Source organism: Neopelma chrysocephalum, unplaced genomic scaffold (assembly GCF_003984885.1).
Source record: "Neopelma chrysocephalum unplaced genomic scaffold, ASM398488v2 Primary Assembly neopelma1_59, whole genome shotgun sequence".
NCBI classification, from domain to species: domain Eukaryota; kingdom Metazoa; phylum Chordata; class Aves; order Passeriformes; family Pipridae; genus Neopelma; species Neopelma chrysocephalum.
The window spans coordinates 13,169,781-13,192,318 of NW_020897714.1; the positions used below are offsets into that span (position 1 = coordinate 13,169,781).

General features: G+C 34.6%; 1 protein-coding gene across 1 annotated transcript in view; it reads left to right on the plus strand.

The window, feature by feature from the left end:
* CFAP54 (cilia and flagella associated protein 54) overlaps positions 1-22,538 on the plus strand; it is a 112,147-nt gene that overhangs the window by 56,955 nt on the left and 32,654 nt on the right. Inside the window, exons 34-51 of the mRNA XM_027679928.1 lie at positions 823-1,041; positions 1,448-1,584; positions 3,268-3,443; positions 4,121-4,348; positions 4,564-4,787; positions 4,886-5,021; positions 6,685-6,799; positions 7,364-7,516; positions 8,003-8,200; positions 9,066-9,153; positions 9,588-9,794; positions 11,329-11,395; positions 12,975-13,157; positions 15,653-15,739; positions 16,399-16,521; positions 19,374-19,427; positions 20,772-20,988; positions 21,327-21,421. Coding sequence (XP_027535729.1) covers positions 823-1,041; positions 1,448-1,584; positions 3,268-3,443; positions 4,121-4,348; positions 4,564-4,787; positions 4,886-5,021; positions 6,685-6,799; positions 7,364-7,516; positions 8,003-8,200; positions 9,066-9,153; positions 9,588-9,794; positions 11,329-11,395; positions 12,975-13,157; positions 15,653-15,739; positions 16,399-16,521; positions 19,374-19,427; positions 20,772-20,988; positions 21,327-21,421 — 2,707 coding nt within the window. The remainder of the gene's footprint in view (positions 1-822; positions 1,042-1,447; positions 1,585-3,267; positions 3,444-4,120; positions 4,349-4,563; positions 4,788-4,885; positions 5,022-6,684; positions 6,800-7,363; positions 7,517-8,002; positions 8,201-9,065; positions 9,154-9,587; positions 9,795-11,328; positions 11,396-12,974; positions 13,158-15,652; positions 15,740-16,398; positions 16,522-19,373; positions 19,428-20,771; positions 20,989-21,326; positions 21,422-22,538) is intronic.

The following is a 22,538-nucleotide window of genomic DNA, read 5'->3' on the forward strand; positions in this document are numbered from 1 at the left end:
CATCCATTTTTTCCTCCTTGACAGAAAAAACTCCACCTTGCTTAAAATGACTTTCATGGCTTTCAGCAGAAGTGGAGATGTTAAACTTATCCTGGGGTTTTTGCTTTTTCAGCCACTCTTTTGTATCTTACATAATAGTAGTGCTGTATAATATAATCATAATTCTATACAGTATACTATTCTGCCCACATTTTAAAGATGGAAAACAGGCAGAAAAAATAATTTAGTTTATTTAAAAAAAAAGAAAAAATGAGATTTGGTTTGCATATAGCAATGTACGCATGTGAGGTAATACAGAATTGTTTGATCTGGCAGAGAAACGTATAAAAAACTATGTCTGGAAATTAAAGCCAGGCATCTAAATCTGAAATAGTTTGTTTTCTTCACAGTGAGGATGATTAGCTACCAAAGCAAAGCAATAAAAAGAATTATCCAAATTCATAGTATAATAGTAGACCCTCCATCTCCTGAACAGACTGTGTGAAGCGCATTGTATTTGCTATAATACTGTTTGGATGATTCAGGCACAAATAACTTCAAACACAGAACTAAACTTTCTTAAGTACTAAGGTAAATATCATGGAAGTTGGTAAAATATACAATGGGATTTAATGTGTATTAAGTGCACTTAGAGAGGGAAAACATAATTGCTTTTCTTGACTAAAGCAAAAATCTTTTCGTTAGAAATGTCACATGCTTCAGAGTTAATATAACTGTGGATATGCAATGGGATACTTCTGTGTATCTTTACCATAATTTTCTTTTCTAGAACTTCAGGAAAACACAGTTTCATTTTTTGCTACTTCATATGTTTTGGTGTAGGAAAGGCAAGGAAAAGTTGCAAAAAGCAGCTCAACAGACCTTAGTGGTACTGCTGGGTGATTACTTAAAGCGAAGAAGGTTTCGTCACATGTGTCTTGAAGAGATGCCCTGGAAGTCCCAGATGAATATCTATCTAGCAGTTGCACACTACCACTTATTTAAAAAGAACCTGGAAGAGCAATATAATATTGGAATTTGTGGTTCACAGCATTTGGAGAGGTATATCTTACTGCAGTATCAGTGATTGCTACTAATATAAATTATTGTGTTATTGCTGTTAATGCAGACAGATCTGAATGACAATGTCATCAGTCAGTTTGTCATATGAACAGTTCTGCTTCCAAATACAAATTGATTTACTATGTAACAAGTTTTGCTTTCCATCATGTGGACATCATGCATATTTTTGATTACTCACTTGTTTGGTCCGATGACAGCTTTGAAATATGTTATCTGTGTTGTTTTTTGGTTCCTTATAACTTTTGGCTGCCATTCATTATTTCTGATTCCTGAAGCTGTAGGAAAGTAATCACTTCTGAGAAACTGAATTTGTGTATTCTGAATTCTTTTTGATATTGTGCCTGGGGGTTTTTTTGTGCTTTCTTCTCTTTCTCCCATTCTACAGTTACAATATTTTGGATCCAGAGATATTCTCACTAAACCATTCTGGGACTGTGATGGTGAGAGAAGCCATAGAGAGTAACATGAGAAAACCAACTCCTCCTCTCCTTGAAAAGTTGGAAACAACCGAAAACCAAACTGGTAAGAACTTTTATTGGGCACACAACTGAAATCCATTTCAACTTAACTTTTTCTTTCTCTTAAATTCTGTCTTGACCTCCATCATTAGTTCTCCACATCACCTTTGGAGAAACAGTTATGCCAAATTAAGAGAAGACATTTCTAGATTTCAGTTGTCCTCTGTACTTTTTTGGCATACCTAGTATAACAAGTATATGGGGCATATCTAATAACTGTGAGCATTTTTTACTGTATTTGATAAATATGTTACATTTTATCAAGTAGTTATTCTTTATCCTATACTTTAGTAACAAGTTTAAAGGTTTGGGTTTAGGTTTGCAGATACAACACTACCTAGAGCTATTAGGTTGATAATATTCCAGACTATTCTGAATTCATTGATAATTTGTTTCTGTTTCTGAGTTTTCTAATTGATCTGTAGTTTCCTTTACATTTCCTAGCAGGCCAGTAATTTCCTGGTTCATTCTGCAAGTCATTCTTAAAGTTATAGACCGAAGTTTATGGTTATCTTCCAAGTTTTAAGTAGAATTTAGTTTTCCTTCTCTACTACGTATTCTCCAGTATTATCTGTGTCAAGAAGCTACTTCAGGACCAATTTTTTATTTGCTACCACTTTCACTTCAATTCTCTGTCTTTCACATTCTACTGTTTTATTATTCCAGCTATTTTCAATTATATCCTGTGAGATTTCAACAGGAGGCAAAAGGTTCCTGTTTGTGGGTAACTGTGAAATGCAGGACCTTGATTTCCTCAGATGTTAGTGATAACATGCAAGTCAACACAAAGTATTCTGCCTAGGCTCTGTAAGTTCAAAAAGAAATCACAAGCCTCGTCTTTTCAATAGTGCTTCAGCGACACATTCTACCAGAGCTGTATGGATCAAAATTCTCCTGTCATTCCATGTAGGACTTCCTTAAGTAGAATCAACTGTCCTCTTTGCCTTTTCCAAGGAGGTGTGGCGAAACCTAGCACTTGAATTCACTGGTTCTCTTTGCAACAGCTTACTTTTAGTTAAACAGTTTTGTCTTGATGCTTACAAATCACTAAAAGTTGCTGAAACCTGATAAAAGTCCTGTTTGCTACCTTCTAGCCTTTGCAACAATTCTGAATAAAAAGAATTACATAAAGTATGTAGTTTGCCATATAGTTCAAATACTATATAGCTTGAAATTAGCTTCTGCCTGAAACCTATAGTTCAAGTATTACTGTATTTCAGAACCATGAACTTTTGTGTTCCCCCTTGGGGGGTATTTGGAATGAGTAAAATAATGAAGCAATTATACACATACCTGAGAATTTGTCAGAAATCTTCCTTTTTTCCTAATGTCTTCTTTTAAGAGACCTTTCTTTCAGAGAGATTCTTGGGAGCATGCCAAGTGATTTCTTGCCTAAAACTTAACTTCTGTGAGGGTTGTGTTTTGGCTTTGAGGCTGAAAACTATTTGGTACCTGTTACTATTTTGCTCGAACTTATTTTCCTCCCTGCTTCTCCCAATACTTAAGTAAAAGCATCTTATATTTTAAATATCATAACCTTACAAATATGATAACCTTAACACTGGCATTTTGTAACATTTAAGTATTTAGCTGCCACAGGAAAATCCTAGCTGATTGATTTTTTTAAAAAAAATTTTTTTTTTGAGAACTTTAACGAATTTTTAACCAGTGAACTTTTACTTTTCAGGTACAGATAAATCTTCTAAGCTCAGAATTAAACAGAGTCGAACTCCTCAAACTCAAACAACAAAAGATAGAAAAATATCCATCTCTCCTTTCCCAGAAGAGCAGAACAAGTTTCAGTCAAACACCACTTTATTGAAGCATTTTACAGAAATCTTCTTGCATTTAAGAAGAGCAATGGTAAGATACGATTTCTTATTAAACTTATTAATTATTATTTATTTGTTTATTTATTGTAACATTGCATTACAATACTTACTACTTTCAACGTTAAAAAAAACAAACATCAGAAACTGAAAAAAAATTTCACTGGGTAGAAGCAATGATTTCACATCTTCTGAAAAATGTCTGAGTACAATGTACAAAATGTCAGACATATCATCAATCATAATGTATATTTCTATAAAACATAAAAGAATTTAATGTAATTGTTCTATTTTTCATTTCATCTTCATAACTTTCCTTCTCGTGTTTGTTAAATTTTCTGAAAATACTTGCAGACTTACCTTTCCCTTTACAGGCCCTAGTGAATGTCACACTATAAACAGAAGAACCAGTGATTGAAAGGAAATGCAGACTAACTACTCTTCCCATAAACTCTTCTAAACCCAAATAAAAATACACATATAGATGGTGTGAATTAATTTTTATTTCTTATTCTCACACCAAAACCAACAATTAAATTCAATTATAAATTAGTCCTCCTATGAAAATTTAAAAATTAAGATTGTATAATGCTTAGACTGTAATTCTGAAAGATTATTAATGCCTAAGTTTTGCAATAAAAGAATGAAGCTTTTAATTTCTGCATTTCAAAAGTATAATTATATTTTGTTTATTATATTTTAATTACATAGATTCTTGCTCACCGTGGTGGCCACTGGACATTGCTTCAAAATGCTTGTCGAGAACTTTGGAACTATATGCAAGAACTACAATTGATTGCTAACCATTCACATTCCCATAGGGATACATTTCCCATTACCTGGAGTTTTCTTAGGAACACCATCTGGTTGCCATTCTATTTGGCATCAGACATGATGATTGATATGATAACTGAACTACAAGCAAGCAGTTCTCTTAAGGTAGAAATTGGTTTTATTGAACCAACATACTCTTTATTGTTACATCTTTACTAGAAGTAGTTTTCTCTTTCTTCCATTATATTCTGCAATATATATCCAAGTTATTCTCTGTAACAAGTTTTTTAGCTGATTACAGTTTTTTCTAATCTTTGTAATTGATTTGTCCTAAAAACACATTTGAAAATAACAGGTAGAATAATGTTTTTTCCCTGTAGATTGTGGAACCTGAGGGAGACTTCTGCATTCCCAGTTGTTTAGGAGGTATTATGAATGAGAATGGTGGTTCGAATCTTCATCCACAGCCTCCCCTAGATGATGTGAATGTGGTTGACTTGAAATGGATATGTAATCTGATTCTTAAAACGATAGAATTGTTATATCAAATGAAGAAGTGGGAAGCACTGGTACACATAACGGTTCAATTTAATATATTTACGCAGTAAGTTACACCAGCTCCAATAAAAACTAAAAAACTAACACTGTTTAGTTAAATATACGATTATTTTGCTTAATTACTATAATTTGCTTTTTTTCCAGTGAGAGATACACAGAGCAAGTGAGTCCACTGCTGGTGTATGCTCAGAGGCAGCTGCTGGAAAGGATACAGCAAATCAGTGGCCCAGACAGCCATGAATCTCATTTCATACAACACCTGTCTGATACTGCACATAAGGTGAAACATAGATTTCTTTTGGGGGCACTGACTCATAAAGTGAACTAAATATGGAGAAGCACTTTCACTGCTTAGAGTAATGTGTTTTCTCATAATGTTCCCAAATAGTCAATTATAATAAATTAATGAACATAATTGATTGCAGTGCATGAAAAGGCTTGTATTATGTGATTGCAAGAGCAGCAGATGACCCAAGGAACATTTTTTCCATGCAATACATACACATTCCATATTATGAGCCTAAATCTAATTTCATGTTAGTTCTTAATGCCACTCTTTTAACCTGAAAACATTTATGTGGATATTGTGCAATCTTTGTGATTAATTAAAATTAAATACAAAGATTGCTGTATTTCTGAATTGAAACACTGCTCTAAAGAACAAAGCTAGTAAAATTGAGTTAGCCCAAACACTGACAATGCCAATAAAAAACTTAAAAAAACTTGATCACCAACAAAAAATCCCCTAGGATGGTCAGCAAGTTCCTCTCATTAAAAATCATGGCTCTATATATTTAACAGTGACACTTGGAAATTTTTCATCAAATTACCTATTAGAAATTAGGATTTTCCTTTTTATTTTTTTAATGTAAGGTTTATTTCTAAGAAGTTTTGCTAAAGTCAGTCACACTGTGGATATTTTTAATATATTTCTATTACTAATATAAGGACAGGACTTGAAGGAGAGGTGGGGAAAGTGGCATTTGGAATACCAAAGAGGTTTGTTCTGAACATGAACATGGGGTTCAGGAACCACTGTCTTGTGTAGAGACAGAACACTGGTGCCCAGGGCTTGTAGGGACTCTGAAGTCACTCCTGGCTCATGAAAGGCAGCTGAGGTGTGCTCTGTCTTGTCTTTCTGTAGCTGTTTCCTGCTGACTTCTTTCAGGCCCTGCTATTCTGAGCATAGTCCTGTGTCTAAAAAACGGCACCATGGCAAACCGCCACATACTGCTGATAACTGAGCATTTTGGAAAAGTAATCATAGTTTTGAAAGACAGCTTAGAGAATAAAGACTGGTGTTGGTTAATAGTAATAAGTATTGTTCAAAAAAGACATCATCGAGTTGGAAATTTGGAGGTTATGGCTACATTTTATAATGCAGGGCCATTCAGAGAGTCTACAGATAGTCCTGAATTGGTTCTTCTGCTTCTGAAGTGATGTAACTACATTAGCAAAATAAAAAGTCTCTTCTAGATTAGTCCTTTATGGAAGTGTGGAGGTTTGCTTCTTTGACAGGATTAGACTGCTTTTGTTACTTGCTTAGAGGTATTTTGTATATCCCTATGCAGCATTGTGTTGTGTTTTACAGGCAACATACCCTTTAGACCCATTTACAGTGACAGGTCCTGTTCAATCATGCATTCATCTGAAGAAAGAAATGTGGAATATTTGATGAACATCGAGGAGTTTCTCATGATTATGGCAAATACCAAATACAATACGAGTTTAGTTCAATACCTTGGAAACACTTGTATCCAATTTTTAGGTGGTGTGAGTTTCACCTTTTACTAACAAGAACACTAGTTACAGATCATTGGTGTCTTTGTTAATTAGTCCTTTTTATTTTGTCATATGACTGTTTAGATACTTAACTAAAAGCACCAAACATTGATTTTTCTGAATATCATCCAATTATCATGAAACAAAACTTGCTTTTTTAGATGAGTTGCAGAAACTATATAGGACACAAATTACAGCTGCCTGTTGCCCGTTCAGCCAGCAAAGAGATTTTTCCTGGATCCTTTTTCTATCCTGAGATGAAAAATGATTCTGCAGGTCAGAGCACATTTCAGTATTGTGTGTTCTCTTTTCTGCCAAACTCTTTTCTTTGTTTCATACTGGATTTTTAATTTTTTTCCCCTCCTTCTTATTGTAGTTCCTTCACTAGTCCTATAATGTTTCTTTTAACATAAACTCAGCTTTGTCTTCAAATTTATTGTTGTTAATATTTTGGATGGGTAGTAATGTTGTCAAGATCTTTCAAAATATATTCAGACTGTGTCTGAAAGCAGAGAAAAGCAGTTGTCATCCAGATTTCATATGAACTACAGTATGTGAGCGAGCTTGGTGGTCTTGGTCCAGTTTACTGTCAGTATTGTTGGATACCCAACAATGTGCCCAGAAGTTAGTGTGAACCAGCACTGTTACCAATAGAATCGATGTTCCTGGCGATTAACAATCTCATGTAATTCATAAACCAACAGGAAACAGAAGTGAAAATTTTAATATACTTTAGTTTTAAAGTTCTGAAATGGTTCAAATATGTTTTACAGGGTGATTTACTAAAAATATTTCTATACGTATTACAAAATTGTTCTCCATATTATTAATTCTTTTTAGATCACAGTCAGGCAAAAGCCCTAGTTGGTGTACCTCTTGATGTGAATGATACACTGAGATGTTTTAGAGAAACTCTACAAAAATCTAAATATCACAGCAGAGCACTAAGATACAGCAGAAAACTACTTTCATTATTTCTTGCACACACACAAGGTGAGTTATTTATTGAAGTGTTTCTCATTTAATGAAGTGTATATGCATTTAAAATAATAAAGAGTGAAAGGAACAGATTTTTCTAAATTTAAGTTCTATTGTTATTGACAACTGAAAAAAAGATAGAATATGAAGCTATATATGAAGTTCTATAAGCACAAGGTCTAAGCCTGATTTTTATTTTCATGCAGCTGTGTCACTTGTCTGTCTGCAGCCATACCTCTGGCAGAGGACTGACTGGCAGATTTTCCCAAATTTATTTTCACTAGTAGAGCGCATATTTTCATTTGGTTACACTGACCAATGAATTATGTCCAATAATTTTAATTAGGAGACACTCAGACTTATGTCATAAGAAACCAAATGAAAATAAGCTGCTCGGGAATTGTATATTTGTTTGACTAATGTGGTGTGGAAATTTTTTTGGTGCTAGAAATAGTATGATACTTTTCCAAGCTGATCTTATAAATCACTTTTTTGATCTAGAAAATGCTGGAAAAGCAGTCAGCAGTCATATCTCTTCAAAGAAAAGGCTGAAATTTAACGTGGGAGCTGAACTGATATTTCTACCAACACCATGTGATCTTTCTGAAGAAAAATTTAATTTCTCCAGTATGGTTGAGAGTAAACCAATACCACAGTCACAGCTTTCAGTAATTATCTCTTCCTATGAACAAACAATAGGTAATTTTTTTTCATAAATTTCTGCTTACAGTTAAGAATAGTAACATTCTGCCTGTCTGTGTTTATATATGTTTATTCTAGTATTATTTTCCTCTGTCAGGCAGCTGTAACTGTCTGAAAGCTGGTTTCCAGGAATACACAACACTTCTTCCTGTTGATTGAGAAAATCTGCATTAGATGCTAAACAAGACACTACTTAGTTCATAATCTCTCCAGTTATCTTATGAAAAAGCATTACTTCAGTGGTGTTATACTTATGAATCCACAATTCAGAATTTGATATAATGTTTAGCAGATTAATTTTAATTCCATGACAGTTTTTTTTTCTTCTAGCAAACAGACTTTTCAGAGTTTATGCATTTGAATATGAGACAGAGTTACTTAGCTTCCATCTTGCATTCTATTATGGCTTTACTCATACAGTTACAGCTCCTCACTACTACCTCTTTTTTGCTTTGTGGCAAAACAGGTCAAGTGTACTAGGTCAACACATGCTCTAAGTGATTTTATTTGAAGTAAGGGATTAAAATAGAAGCCTGTGAGAGTGTTACTGTGCTGTATGCAGGCAGTGTTGTTTAGCAGGGCCAATGACCTGCTTCGCATTTTATCTCCCAGAGGAAGAAATTTGAGAGATCTGAAAACACAAAACTACAAAAACTTAGGTCCTACTCTTGTTTTCAAAGTTAGTAGAAATAAGAAATGGTACGTTTTAAGGTAAGATATACAAGTCCACTAAATTTAAAAAAAGATATTAATGCACATTGAATTACATGTGAATTCATGTCTACTCAAGCAAAATTTGTTCACGATTCAAGAACTGGTTTAGTGATGTGACTTTTTTTAATTGATTAAAAATAAATAACAGGAACCCTTGAAATGAATAAGCAAAGAGACCTCAAGGTACAGGCTATACATGAACTTGGAAATCTTCACTTTTATGCTGGAAACAAAAGGTACATATTTACTGTGTTAAAAAAGTGCATTGTTTCACTTTGTTTCATTGGCAGTCCTATACCCCTCAACTGTCGTGTAAGTTCTTGTGCTGTCCTCGAGTCCTTATAACTTCTTTCTTCTAACTCACTATTATGTATATTTTGAAAGGCTTTTTTCCTAGACATTGTTTATTTTTCTTAGTTACCTAATTGGCATTAAGCAAATTAATTTTGTATCTCTGTGTTTTTAAGAAGTAATATCTATTGCTTGATGATTTAATTTGAGTTCCAATAAATCTTTTGGCCAGGAATGGTATAATTTCTGTGTTGTAGAAACTGTATTTAAGTTTTTGACTCAAACAGAATTAGTTATATCTCAGGCAATAACGAACAAATGAAGCAAGTCTTATCTTACTTTGGAAAATGTCAGCAACACCATGTTTTTTATGTCACAGAGCTGCTTTTAAATATTGGAGTCAAGCCCTTGATGAAACACTCAATATTGCTGATGCTCTTAACAACTGGCAAGAGTTAGGTTTACCAAAAGATACTACAGACTGCTTTGCAGTTGGAAGATGGACTGATATGAGTCAGAAATTTCTTTCTCAGGCTGGAGTTTGGGGTTGTTTACATGCAGCAGTCTTAGTGGCTAAGATAGCTCAGTAAGTATCTTATCTATATATGTATTTCTTTCATATTTTAAACAAATTGGTCATTCAGGACATTATGCAATTTGAAATTAATTAAAGAACAATAAAGAGTTGGTATAAAAAGGACACATCAAAAGCAGAGGAATTTTTCCTTTCAGGAGGAAAGTTGCTCTTTTGGTGAATATTGTTTGTTCCCTTTTCTTGAGTGCTCATCTTTGATCATAATTGTAGCTGTATATTATATGAAGAGATCACTGAAATAAAACAAAATGATAAAAAGTCTTTTTATATAGGATTTTACAGTCATATTGATTTTCAATCAAAATATCACATCTCCCAAGTCATTGCACATATTAAATATTAATGTATCTTGAGAGCAGTTTTACTGCCTAAAGTACTAGTGTTCTGGTGAATTAAAACTAAAAGAAATTTGAATTACTGTATTAATGTCTACCATCAATAAGTATTTCCATCCAATACTCCTTGACTGCTGGTAAAACACTATGGATGTAATTCTGAGCTGTTCCTCAGTGTATTGACAAAACGTAAAATCTAGAAGTATCCAAGACAGCTTTAAATGACCTTAGAAACATTATAACCATGAAAAGGCAGAGCTTCATCCCAGTAAACTGCCTTATCAGTGGAGCAGATCATATTAATAGCACTGTAAAATATCTGTAAACCAAGGCAGCTTTGAAAGTATTAACATGCCTATTTCAGGATTAACTGGCATTGCCACACTTAGAATTAGCACCCAAAAGGAAAAGGAGTGAGTTTAAGTGGATTGTAAACCACAGCTCTTCTAATTCTGAGCTGTGGTTCAGTCTCGGGTCCAAGCAGGCAAGACCCAGTCCCTAGCTGCTTTTACAGGTGTTTGTGGCACCTCTTTGCCGCACTGTATACTATTCCTTTGCTGCTAATATGTGCATTCCAAATTCTGGCTTCTCCCTCAGGTTGTTCTTTTGTGTTCAGGCCTGACTTGGACTGTTAAACATCTTTCCTTTGAGTTGGTCTTTCTACAGCAACTTAGTCACAAGCTGTAAAATGCAGATTAAAGGATTCTAATATTGAATTAAAGATTCATGTAGATGAGAGTAGTACCCTGCTACCTGTATGGTTTAAAGCTCTGATAAGGTACTGTGTGGGAATCATTAAATTTAGCTAGACACCTACCATGTGAAAAATTCACATGTGCTAGTTATCTTAGGCTTCCTTTATGGAAAGAAATACACTTTAAGGTGTGAGTTGCCTAATCTACTTTATCTTTTTAGTCCTGCATGAGATTAATTTTTCACTTAGATTGCCTAGTTCTCTTCTTTAAAGAGAATCTTCACAACTCACTTTTGTCTAGGTATGTCTTTGGTCAAGTGCTTCTTTCTTTGCATGGCATTACTGAGCACCTACCTACAGAACAGGCAGCTGTTTTCCAGTAGGGAAAACATCTAGATTGTGTTAGTATCATTATTACATTAGACTAAAAAAAAAGAACTTCAATAATTTAAATGGAGGGGCACATTCATATTTCTTATTATTTGTTGTACTTTAGGTATATAACAACAACACAGATGAGATTAAGAACAAAATACTGCTATTTTTCTGCTATACTTTTTAAGGTAAGAATGTAATTTCGGTTCAAATTCATGAGGTTGTCAAATTGCTTCTAATACTTAAATCTCAATGACCCTCTGTTAAAATATTTTTCTTTTTATTTGGATTGTAAAGGAAAAGCCAGGAGGCTAGTGTTTCAGAGAAATAATGAAATACTGAAAAGTGAAGATGACTAAAATATTTGACAGTTAAATATATTTTTCTTCTCTTGAAGTATTCTGCTCAGGAAGAGCTGAATGACATCAACAACAGCACAATGTTCTCTCTTAGATCTGTAGAGTCTTCACAGATTGTCTTAAATTTTCAACCAAGAGCACAGACTCTTTAGAAAAAGAAATTTTTGAATCTTTTTAGCACTGAAAAATATTAGTTCTAAAATCTCAGCTCTATAAGAAGTTAACACTAAAAGTAGAGGATAGTAAAAATGATCCAGTTTCACCTACAAAGAAATTATGATCATTAAAATTAAGTTTGCAAACTTCCAGAAAAAAATAAAGAAGAAAAAAAGCATTACAGTTTACTTTTAAATGGAAGTTTTAAGATCCTGGTAACTTAAGTACTATAGGAAAAAAACCTACAAGTATTCTGCGAGTGGTACTCTACTGAATCAATGATTAATCATCCCAGTGCAGCTTCAGGAAGTTATCTGTCTTCTTCCAAAACCAAGCAATGCTGTTTTCTACTATCTTGTGCCATAATTGTAACTGTGTGACCTGTGCTAGGCTACACTAGGGAGCACAAATTGAAGAAACAAAAGATAAAGGATAATTTTTACTAACTTCTAGCACTGTAATCCTGAACAATTACAAAGCTGAATAATGGTGATTCCTCCTTTTGACAGAAATAGTAGTAAGCATTTGTTCCAGTTGTATAATGGTAGAAATAATTGTAACTTGACTGAAGTGGGTCTGATATTAATTGGGAAGGAGCAGCTTGCAGGGTGATTGTCTTGAAAAATATAATCAATTACTGTCACTGTACCTCGCGAAGTTCAAGCCCATAATTTGTTCTTTGAATTGGAAATCTTTTATAACCTGATTTAATTTCCACCTCTGGTATAGGCTTTAGGCTTGTTAATATCTCAAATCCGAGTATGTAAATGCAAATTTCCCTAGCATATCATTGCTAATCACACTGAAATAAACACAATTGGGAAGGAATATACAACATCAGATACAATGTTAGCACTCCTCCATTTTTAAAGGAGAAACATTTAAATGATTTCCTTAAATTTCATGTTGTTTTTAGTTATATGATTTAAGCTGCACTAGCTGATAAGCTGCACTAGGTGACCTAGTTAAAGGTGCAACTAGGGTGGAACTGGCTTTTAACTGGCCTTACAGTCAGCAATTCTCCCAGAAATGATGGGAGAGGTACTGTCCTTAGACTATTTACAGAATTTTTTTCCTCCATCAAGTTCACACATAAAGCATTTCTTCTAAAAAGGTTTTTCATGTATTTTTCTGGAAACAACTGGATGCTTAAGGCATTGATGGAGTTTCATTTATGAAGTCATTTATGAGTTGGAGTTTATTTCACTAATACCTGTACATCTTTTCACAAATAGTTTGTTATTACTTTCAGACCCTGTTTAGAGCTTCTCTTCCACATCCGACATCTGATTGTGACTTTGTACAATATGAAACAAATACTCTTATTCCTGGTATTGACCTGTTCTCTGATCGCTACAGAGCTGATATCTCTACTGTAGTTGCAAGTCTGGATTTCCTTATGTTTGAACTACATTGTGCAAAACAAAATTTAATAGTAAGTATTATTTTCATACTCTGGAAATTAATTGTAAGACAACAAGTCTTATTTTTCTCTGTGGGTGTACTTAAGAGATTCCTCAGAACCTCTAGCAAAATACCTGTAATAGTTAGTTCTGTGGCACTGAGATAGAGCAAGGTATACAAGTTTTAGAATGTCCAGGGAACTTGTTTATTCTGGAAGATGACAACACATGGTTCACTTAGCTTAGGCATTTTAGAGGAAATCTATTATATACAATTTAAAATATACTGTACTGAGAATTACCTTAAATGCTTTATGTTCAGAATGCTTTCATTAATTTTACATTCAAATTCAGTAAATAAAAGTCCCTTCTGCCTTTCTCCTTCTCATGTTCTGTTATTCTTCTGTATGCAGCAGTGTTTTTACAGTTTCCCTCTTACGTTGATCACGTGCTTATTTCCTCCATTCAATGTCTGACCATTTTGACTTTAATCCAACTTCTTTCAAAGGTGCATTGGAATAAATAGATTGAATTGCTTACTAGGACTGAAAAAGATGCAATTCTGTTTTAGTTTAATCCTGTATGCTCTAACAGAATTTCATGTCAGGTGTTATTATGTAAATCTATAAATAACTCTAAGCATGACAGAAAACTCTCCTTCAGAAAAAGTATTTCCTCTCACTTTAATGAGTTGAATGCACTTGTGGCAAGTTCCTGCAAGTAGCAGAGCCAGTGCCAGGGAGGGGGGAAAGAATGCATGGCTGGCAGCAGGGGAGTAAGAAAAGACTAAGTGGTAGAGATGGAAGAGGAGTTAGGAGGAGGCAGAAAGATGTTATACCTTTTTTTTTTTTGTCAGCAAGACATTTGTTGGATTGATTTCTTTTGGAACTTCAGGCTGTCTATCTTACCTTCCATTGTTGCTTCTTCCCATCCTGCCTTACTGAAGTTCACTTTGTTATTTAGCTTACTTATTTAGCTTATTTATCTAACTGTCCTTGCTGTGGGAAATCACGTAAAATCAAGGAGCAGACAGTTACTTGGAGGCAGGGGCACTTAATTTGACTGCTCACTTCATGTGGCCATACACATTTTTGATTCTTTCTGCACTTGTACCAGCAGAATATAGATCCAGGTCATAGATCATGGTCAAAGCAATTGCAGTTTTATCAGGATGAGGGCTTCATTTCCACTGAATGCTTATTGTGTGGGAATGTTTTGGATGGTGGGCACTAAGTCGATTTGACACTTAAATCAAAATACATCAAGATTCAAGTTTTATTGAAAATGAAACTTCAAAGACTAATTTTGTTGAACTACTTCAAAATGTGAGTAGGAAACTGTATGGGTACAATTAAAACATTTGCCTCAAGCATTTGTAATCCAAATTCAGAAGTGTTAAGCCACATTATGAAAACTTCAAGTGAATTCGCCAAAAATCTAACAATGCTGTTAGCATTTTCCAAGCTTGGGGGCATTTTAAAGTGGAGCTTTAATGTAAAAGCTGAACAGTTATTAAATTTTGGAAGTTCTTTCATTTTCAATAACAAATAAATGTGTTAGGAAAGAATCGTCTTTTTCTGAAATATTATATAACAATAAATAATAGAATCATAGAATGTTTAGGGTTGGAAGGGACCTTAAAGATCATCTAGTCCCAACCTCCCCTGCCATGGGGAGGGACACCTCCCATCAGACCAGGTTGCTCAAGGCCTTATCCAACCTGGTCTTGAATACTGTCAGGGCTGAGGCATCCACAGCCTCCCTGGGTAACCTGTTCCAGTGCATCTCCACCCTCACAGTAAAGGACTTCTCCTTAATATCTAACCTAAATTTCTGCTCTTTCAATTTGTATCCATTACTCCTCATCCTGTCACTACAGCTCCTGACAGAGTCCCTCTCCCTATAGGCCCCCTTCAGATATTCGAAGGATATACATTCTGTACACTTTAATAGAACTCAATTTTAAAATGTTAGGGGTTTTTTTTGTTAGTTGCCCCTACAAAAATGTTCAGTTTGAAATGAATAGAAATAAATTTGTCAATAAGCCTCATCACCATCTAGTTTAGTTTACATTTGGTGTAATTTCACTTAGAGAGTTGCAGGACTTAATTGTGTTTATTTTATAAAGCTTACAGAATTCTATTCTTCTGTTACATATATTGAAAAAATATGGCATCAAAGTGCAGAGAGTTTTAGAAATCCCTTATATCAACCTATTTCCAATAGGTTTACTCATTAATGATGTAGTAAAAAACCCCAGCTTAAACACAGAGAATAATTTGGAGAAAATTCACTTGCTACATTGTGAGTTGCATATAAGGTGGTATAAGGGGCAGCTTTAGCCAGCTGAAGAACTTTTTAACACATTCATCTTTCATAGAGCATAAGAGAAGTAGCAGTGATATGTGACAGTCAAAGCAGTAATCTCATATTATCTCTGTATTTGTGATATGTAATTGCAATGTGTATTTCCCTAATTGTACCCTGTATGATGTTTATAACTAGATGACATACTATTTTACTACAGATTTTACCATTGTTCACATTATACCAATATATTGTTTCTGAGATTTGTAAGGACCCAGCTAAATGTATTGAAGGGAGAATCTTCAAGGTAATCAAATAAACTTTCTCACAACACATTGTATTTCAAATAAACTTTTCATTTCTTTGTTAAATGTAGTCAATTTAATCTTCATATATCACTACTATGAAAAATAATGCTCTAAAGTTCAGCTGTTGCTTAGTTTCTTAGCAGAACAGGTTGTAGGGCTACTTTCTAAAGGCAATTATTATTTATATTCTCAATTTTAGCAGTATGCAGAGTTATTTATACAGTTTTACTGTTAATTTTCTACAGAGGCTGTTGAGTGCTTCCATCATTTCTTTCTACTCTCTGTTTAACAAAGAGAAGGTTTTCCTTCCTCAATCCAAACTTTTTAATTGGTATTTTTTATCTTGTTCTACTTTTCTTCTAAATATTTTCTTAAGTGCAAAACAACAATGATTTTTTTATTCAAAATGTTCACTTTTGAATTTGTTATCACTATCATGGTGGAACAAGGCTCCACTGAATCTGGGAACGGATTTTTGTCATTTCATTAATGACAAAATGTTTGTTTTGTTTTAAATTTTTTTTCTTATTCATTTAAGGGTTTTTGGTTTTTTTTTAAGGAATCTAACTGGTATTGAGTCAAAGTATTATTGGTTTTAGATTATTTTCAGGAAATGCTAATATGGGTTAGGTAATTTATTTTTTTTATTTTTTCACAGATTAAAGTACTTACAGATATAGGATTTTTTACGGAGGCCTTTCATGAACTGTCTTTGCTTAACTGTGGAGAGAGAATTCCATGGAAAATACCTGAAGGATACAGAACAACTGAACAAGTGAAGGTATACCAGAAAAGTATAACATCGAACACTCCATTTTCTTCATGGAATTGCACTTACTCCATATCTGCAAGTTATTACATATTCCCAAGAAATTCCTACGTTTCTTTCAATAGATGGGTCAAATAGTAAGCACCGAATGATGTTAATTTCTCTCACTGAACAACAGGAACAAAAAAATCAATTTTGAAACATGTGCTGTTTTATACAGTGAGTACTGCAGATAATAATGTAAAAAAAAAAGTGATTTCATAAGTATTCATATGAAAAATATGGATAAAGTTCTTGCACCATTAATGGCCAAACTCCCACTGCCCCAGCCAGGAGCAGGGCAGCTGAAGGGCAGCTGGAGCAGCCCCAGCCCAGTGGCACCTCTCTGGGGCTGTGCCAGGATGTCAGCCTGCAGGTGGGGGTCAGGGTCAAGCGTGGGGAGAAGAACCAGGCTCAGACACAGCCCCAGGATGGCCACACAGGGCTACTGGGTCTGGCTGAGAACCGCTCAGGGGGTCTGTGGTAGGGCAGGGCTGTGGGGAGCTGGAGACTGGCCCACTGATGGCCCCAGGGGGCTGAGATGGGGTCCTGGGCGGGGCGGGGGCAGCGTCAGGAGATGCTGGGCAGTGCGACCTATTGATGCCCTCAGAGCCTTGACAGTCGCATCACCTCAGACCAGTTTGATTTTCTCAATATCCTGCCGCTGATGTGCTACAAGGATTGGAAGCTGTTAACAATTGACCTGGACTTTTGTCTTACCCGTGAGCATACCTGTGCAGGTAGATTGGGTTATCGGGCAAGCTTCCCCCATAACAGTAGTGTATCCTTTCCTTCTTTTCCTAGCCCATACCAAAATAATCTAATGATTTAATCTTGGATGAATGTAATCAAGGTCTCCCCTATCTGAGTGGTGCTTTTGGGTAGGTGACATCATAAAGTATGTGTGCCAGCACTAGAGATCTGGACTGAACACCAGGTGAGGTTTAGATTGAATAGTAGGGGAAATTTCTTCACCAAAAGGGATGTCAAGCATTGGAACAGGCTGCCCAGGGAAGTGGCTGAGACACTATCCCTGAAGGCATTTAAAAGATGTGCAGATGTTGTGCTTAGGGACGTGGTTTAGTGGGACTTGGCACCATTAGGTTTACAGTTGGATAGGATGATCTTAAAGGTCTTTTTCAACCTCTGAATGATTCCAAGACTCTATTTGGTAGAAGACTAGTGGGACAGGTGAGGACACCCCTTTTGACAGCAACATGGATTTAACTTGGTTGTACGGCCACTTTCCATATATGCAATATATGGTATTTCTAGTGACATTTCTATGATATTTCTAATCTGGTGATAATTAGAGACTAGTGCTGAAAAGGGAATTCCTAATCCATCTCCATGACTTCATGTTTGTTTCCTTTACCCTGTGTTGCAAACAGTGAAGCTAGCACTGCAGAGAAATTTGAGTTTAATGACCTGAGTTGAAGGGAAATTTTCCCTTTCCCACCTCACCAGTTACCGTCTGACCCATGACCTTGAATCTCCTTACACTGCAGCCTCACAAATGCTATAACTACCACAGAGCAGCAGTATCTTTTTTGGCAATAGCCAACAAATCAATGTATAAGCTAATTAACAATGGAATAATTAGAATTGCATTTATGATAGAATGCCAAAGTTTAAAAAAACCCAGAAATATGGACAAGCACTTCTCCTAGAATAACCTGCAGTGATACTTAGTTTTAAATGAAATATGAACTTAATAAAAAGTAGAATTAAAATACGTATCAAAAAGGTGACCTTTTTACTTTGCCACTGACACTTTCATACTAAATGCATGGGAAGACAAGAAACTGAAATCTAGTGATTTTCCTTAGAGCAAAAGCAACATTACATTCTCTCTCGGTTGAGCCATAAAGAGTTATGAGCATCCTCACTGGAACTGCTTCTGCAATGCTTTCCTGTTCATGGCTATAGGAGAATGCATTTACTCCTCACTGATACTAGTCAGGTTAAAATGCATCTTTAAGTCCTTTTCTTAATTTGTGTATTATCTGAAGAGCTCACAGAATTAGTGAAGTCTGTTTGATTTGTCCCTTATCACCTCACAGATGAGTGTTCGGGTGAACAGTAGAAGAGGTTCAGTATCAGATCTCTAGTTAGGGTGTGATGTGTAGAAGCCAAGTGCTAACTGGACTTTTGCACACCTCTCAGAATAAAAAGGACCCATGTTCCAGGGAATGACAAAGATGATACAGGGCTACATCTGGAGTACAGAGTTAATAAATGAAAGCTGGAAATGATCTTTACCTTTTTCTCCCCCTCAGTAGATGGATTTGTCTCCTGGTGAAAAGGTAAAGAGCTTTTGAGCAAGGACTAGGATTAGGATTAGGGTTCAGAAAACTGAAGCACATATAAAGGAAGAAATAGTTGTTTTAAGAGCTCAAATGAGGCTAAAGTCTCAAGTTCATCTTGATTTGTAGCTCTTGTTTTCATTCCATTCACAGATCTGTGCTCTGGTGAAAAGCAGAGTAGACGTGCTAAATCTGCAGTTAGCTTTGGGATTCAGAAATGTAAAGAACATAAAGGCAATTGATGGTTAGTGTCTATAGAGCTCCTAGAATTTGGAAAAGGATTTTTATTGGTTTATGCCTTTTTGCTGGTGAATAGCATAGGAGGTGTAGGGATAGTTTTGTGTCTCAGGTGATGGTTCAGAAGTGTAAAATGCATAGAAGCGAAGTAATTGTTGGTATTTTCAGAGTTCTCAAAGTAGAGTTGGAAATGCACTACACTTGTCCACTGCTCTGCTAACTCATTTACTTTATACTCATATTTTAACACATTATTTATTTTTTGTTTTGTCTGTTTTACAGGCATTACAGAAATTTGACTCCTCAAAATCTCTCATGACTGTTACAAATTTGCAGGTAAATAAATCTGAAAGAGTTAAAAGTTTTATGCTATAAGTAAATATTTATTTCTCTGGCTTAAGGCAGAGATTATCTAGTTCAGAAATGCTACTTGTTATCAAGAAACCCAGTTAATAGAAAACATATTCTTTTAAATGGATTACCATTTCCTAAATTTTAATTTTATGACAGACCTCTCAAGGGAGGGGCAAGTACCATTATCACCATTTTTCATATGGAAGACCTAATATGTACAAATCTGTGACTTGTCTGTGCAAAACACTAGTAGAATGATTCAGGTTTTGTTGTGATATATAAGGTTTGGTGTTTATGCTGCTAAAATACTGAGAATATCAGTCACTTAATGTCATCATTTCTATCAACCAGAGCTGTCTTCACAGACTTGTCCTAATTCAGGTGGGAATTGAAGTCCATTTCTGGGGGAACAAAAAAATTAAAATGGTGTAAACCAGTTGATGAACAGTCATTTTGTCATTTTATTTAAAATCACGTATTCATCCGTAACTTATCTTGTGTTTTTCTCTTTTAGTAATTTCCTTTTATTAACCTTGTCACAGATCCATTGAGTTAGCAGGGGTGAATGTTAGCAGAATATGAAAAAGTTGTACCATGAAATTGATAAATTAAAACCCCTACACTTTTCCCCTACACTTTTCTCTGTTTTGTTTACAGTAAGCTTGTGTGTCTTCTACAACAGTTGATGTTAGAAGACAGAAATGAGAAGTCTATCTTTACAGCTTTTGATCTCACCAATTTCAGATTTATTTTGAAGTAGTGCTTTATCCTGAGCTTTTGATTGGAACACTTCACAGTACATCTGAGGCTCTTACTGGTCTCCTTATGATTTCCCAAATCTGTGTAGAATTTCAACTTCTAAATTTATTAATCTGAAATGAGGATATTAAACTTGAGATAAAACAAGGATGCTATAATGAATAACAAAAAGATTCCATGAAATACACTGGAATGGTCTTATAAAAGACTTTTTTCCTTGCTTAATCTTTCTAGATAGGGTGAATTGTAACCACACACATTCCTTAGAGTTGAGATTTCTGAACTACAAGTTTACCTACAATGCAGAAAACTAGAACTTGCACAAAGTAAGAGCTGTAGCTTCATAGATGTACCTTCTGCTGAAAAACTGATCACTGAAACTGTAACAAGTGCTACTAAGGGGTGAAGTTTGGAAAGAAAAACAGCAACTTATTCAGAACATATTACTAGTATTATTCATGTTAGTTGTTGATAAGTGTAATTATTAATAGAAGCGGAATATGTCTTGCTGAAGAAAAATGTAAAATATGTAATTTCAAATAGTCTGAATTGCTAACTTTGTTGTAGGTGCTGGAAGACATATTTAATTGGAGTCTATCTTTAACAATGGCGCCACTGTGCAATCAACAAATTATCAATAAATTAACCTTAGTCAAAATGCATTTCATCATTTGTCTTTCTGCCACAATAAATAATATACCTGCAAAAGTTGAAAAAAATATATATTCTGGTGACGACAACAGCTTGATGGAGCCAAGCAAAGTTGCAGCATCAAAAATGAAAGGTAATTATAAGGATGGTGGAAAAGCACATTTATTCTGCAACTTGTTTCAAGCATGTTTTTTCCGCTTTTAACTGCATATGAATCAATATGTCATATTATGAGCAATATTAATATTAAATGTTGCTAAAAACCAGTCATTATTGAAGTAATAAGCATTAAGGTTTGTCAAGATTTTTTTAGCTAGTGTCTCTAATATTAGAGTTGTATTCCATTATTACTTACTTATTTTGATATTGAAAGTCCCCATTGTAGGTAGAGAGAAAAGGGCCGTATTCTTCAAATTACTGAGAATGCTTTGATTCTGTGTCTGTTGTCTGTATTTTATCTGTATTTGACAGTTGATGCTGATCAGAATTCAAGACAAAAGGAACAAAGAGACACAATGGTGCAGCTTGTTGACTGTAAAGGTGAATTAAATATGGCCATGCTGAAGGTAATTTTGTTTTTTAGGAAAAAAGGATTAAGAAGCTGCAGATTTTGCCAAATACCTGCTAATGCTTTCAATTTAACAGAAATTATGATGAGAGGATGGTATGAATGAGGGGACTAGAAATTTCTGTTTCTAATCTGACTGTAATCTTACTAGGCATGCATGAAATGTTGATTGTTTGGTGCAGTTTTTCAAATGATGGGAAATATTTTCACAATCAGATCTCATTATGACTGATATAGTATGATAGAGCATAAAGGGTAAAGACTGAATGGGATTTCAGGATAAAGTCATCTCCTTTCAGAGGGTGCCACCTGTAGAACATCAGAGACTCTTTGATGGTGCAGTATGCTCTACAAATAAATGGAAAACCATTCTCTACCACATGTGGAATGTCTCACATTTTTCATGTTGTTCTTTCTGATACTTTATTTTGAAGAAAACATACCATAGCTTATTAGCATCTTTGTTGGAAGGGGTTTTGTTTGGTTGTATTTTTTTTTGTTTAATTGTAAACTTTATGTTTGGCAGTTTCACATCACAAAAAACCCAAAATTAAGGACTGACATACTCTTGTTTCAAAGGGGTCTTGGAAGTATCTACTTTGGCCATTGTTACAAACAAAGTAATGCACAAAATACATATGGAGATTGGAAGATGATTTTGTATTGCAGTTGGTATAGGTCATAACTAAAAACTTGAAAGTTTAGTATAACTTTAAAATAACATCTTGAAAATAACTAAAATAGAAATAATAATTTAATTTTTATAGGGCTGATATAAGAGATATTTCTTACCCTTCTGATTTTTCTTTAATGGTTCTATTCTTTTGGGGTTTTTTTGTTGTAGTTTTTTTTGTTTTGGTTGTTTGGTTTGGTTTGATTTTTTGGTTGGTTGGTTTTTTGTTGTTGTATTTGGTTTTTTATTTTGAAGTAGAGCTCTGAATTCATTGATGAAACTCATCAAAAAAAGGTATTGGATGATACAGACCTTTAAATTAATTTTTAATTCTGCTTAAAGCTCCACAGTTGAGCTTTTCTTTATAATTAACTTCTTTTTAGATTTGTTTTTCACAGCTTCTTACATCTTAGTTTATCAGAAAGACTCTAAATTATAGTTG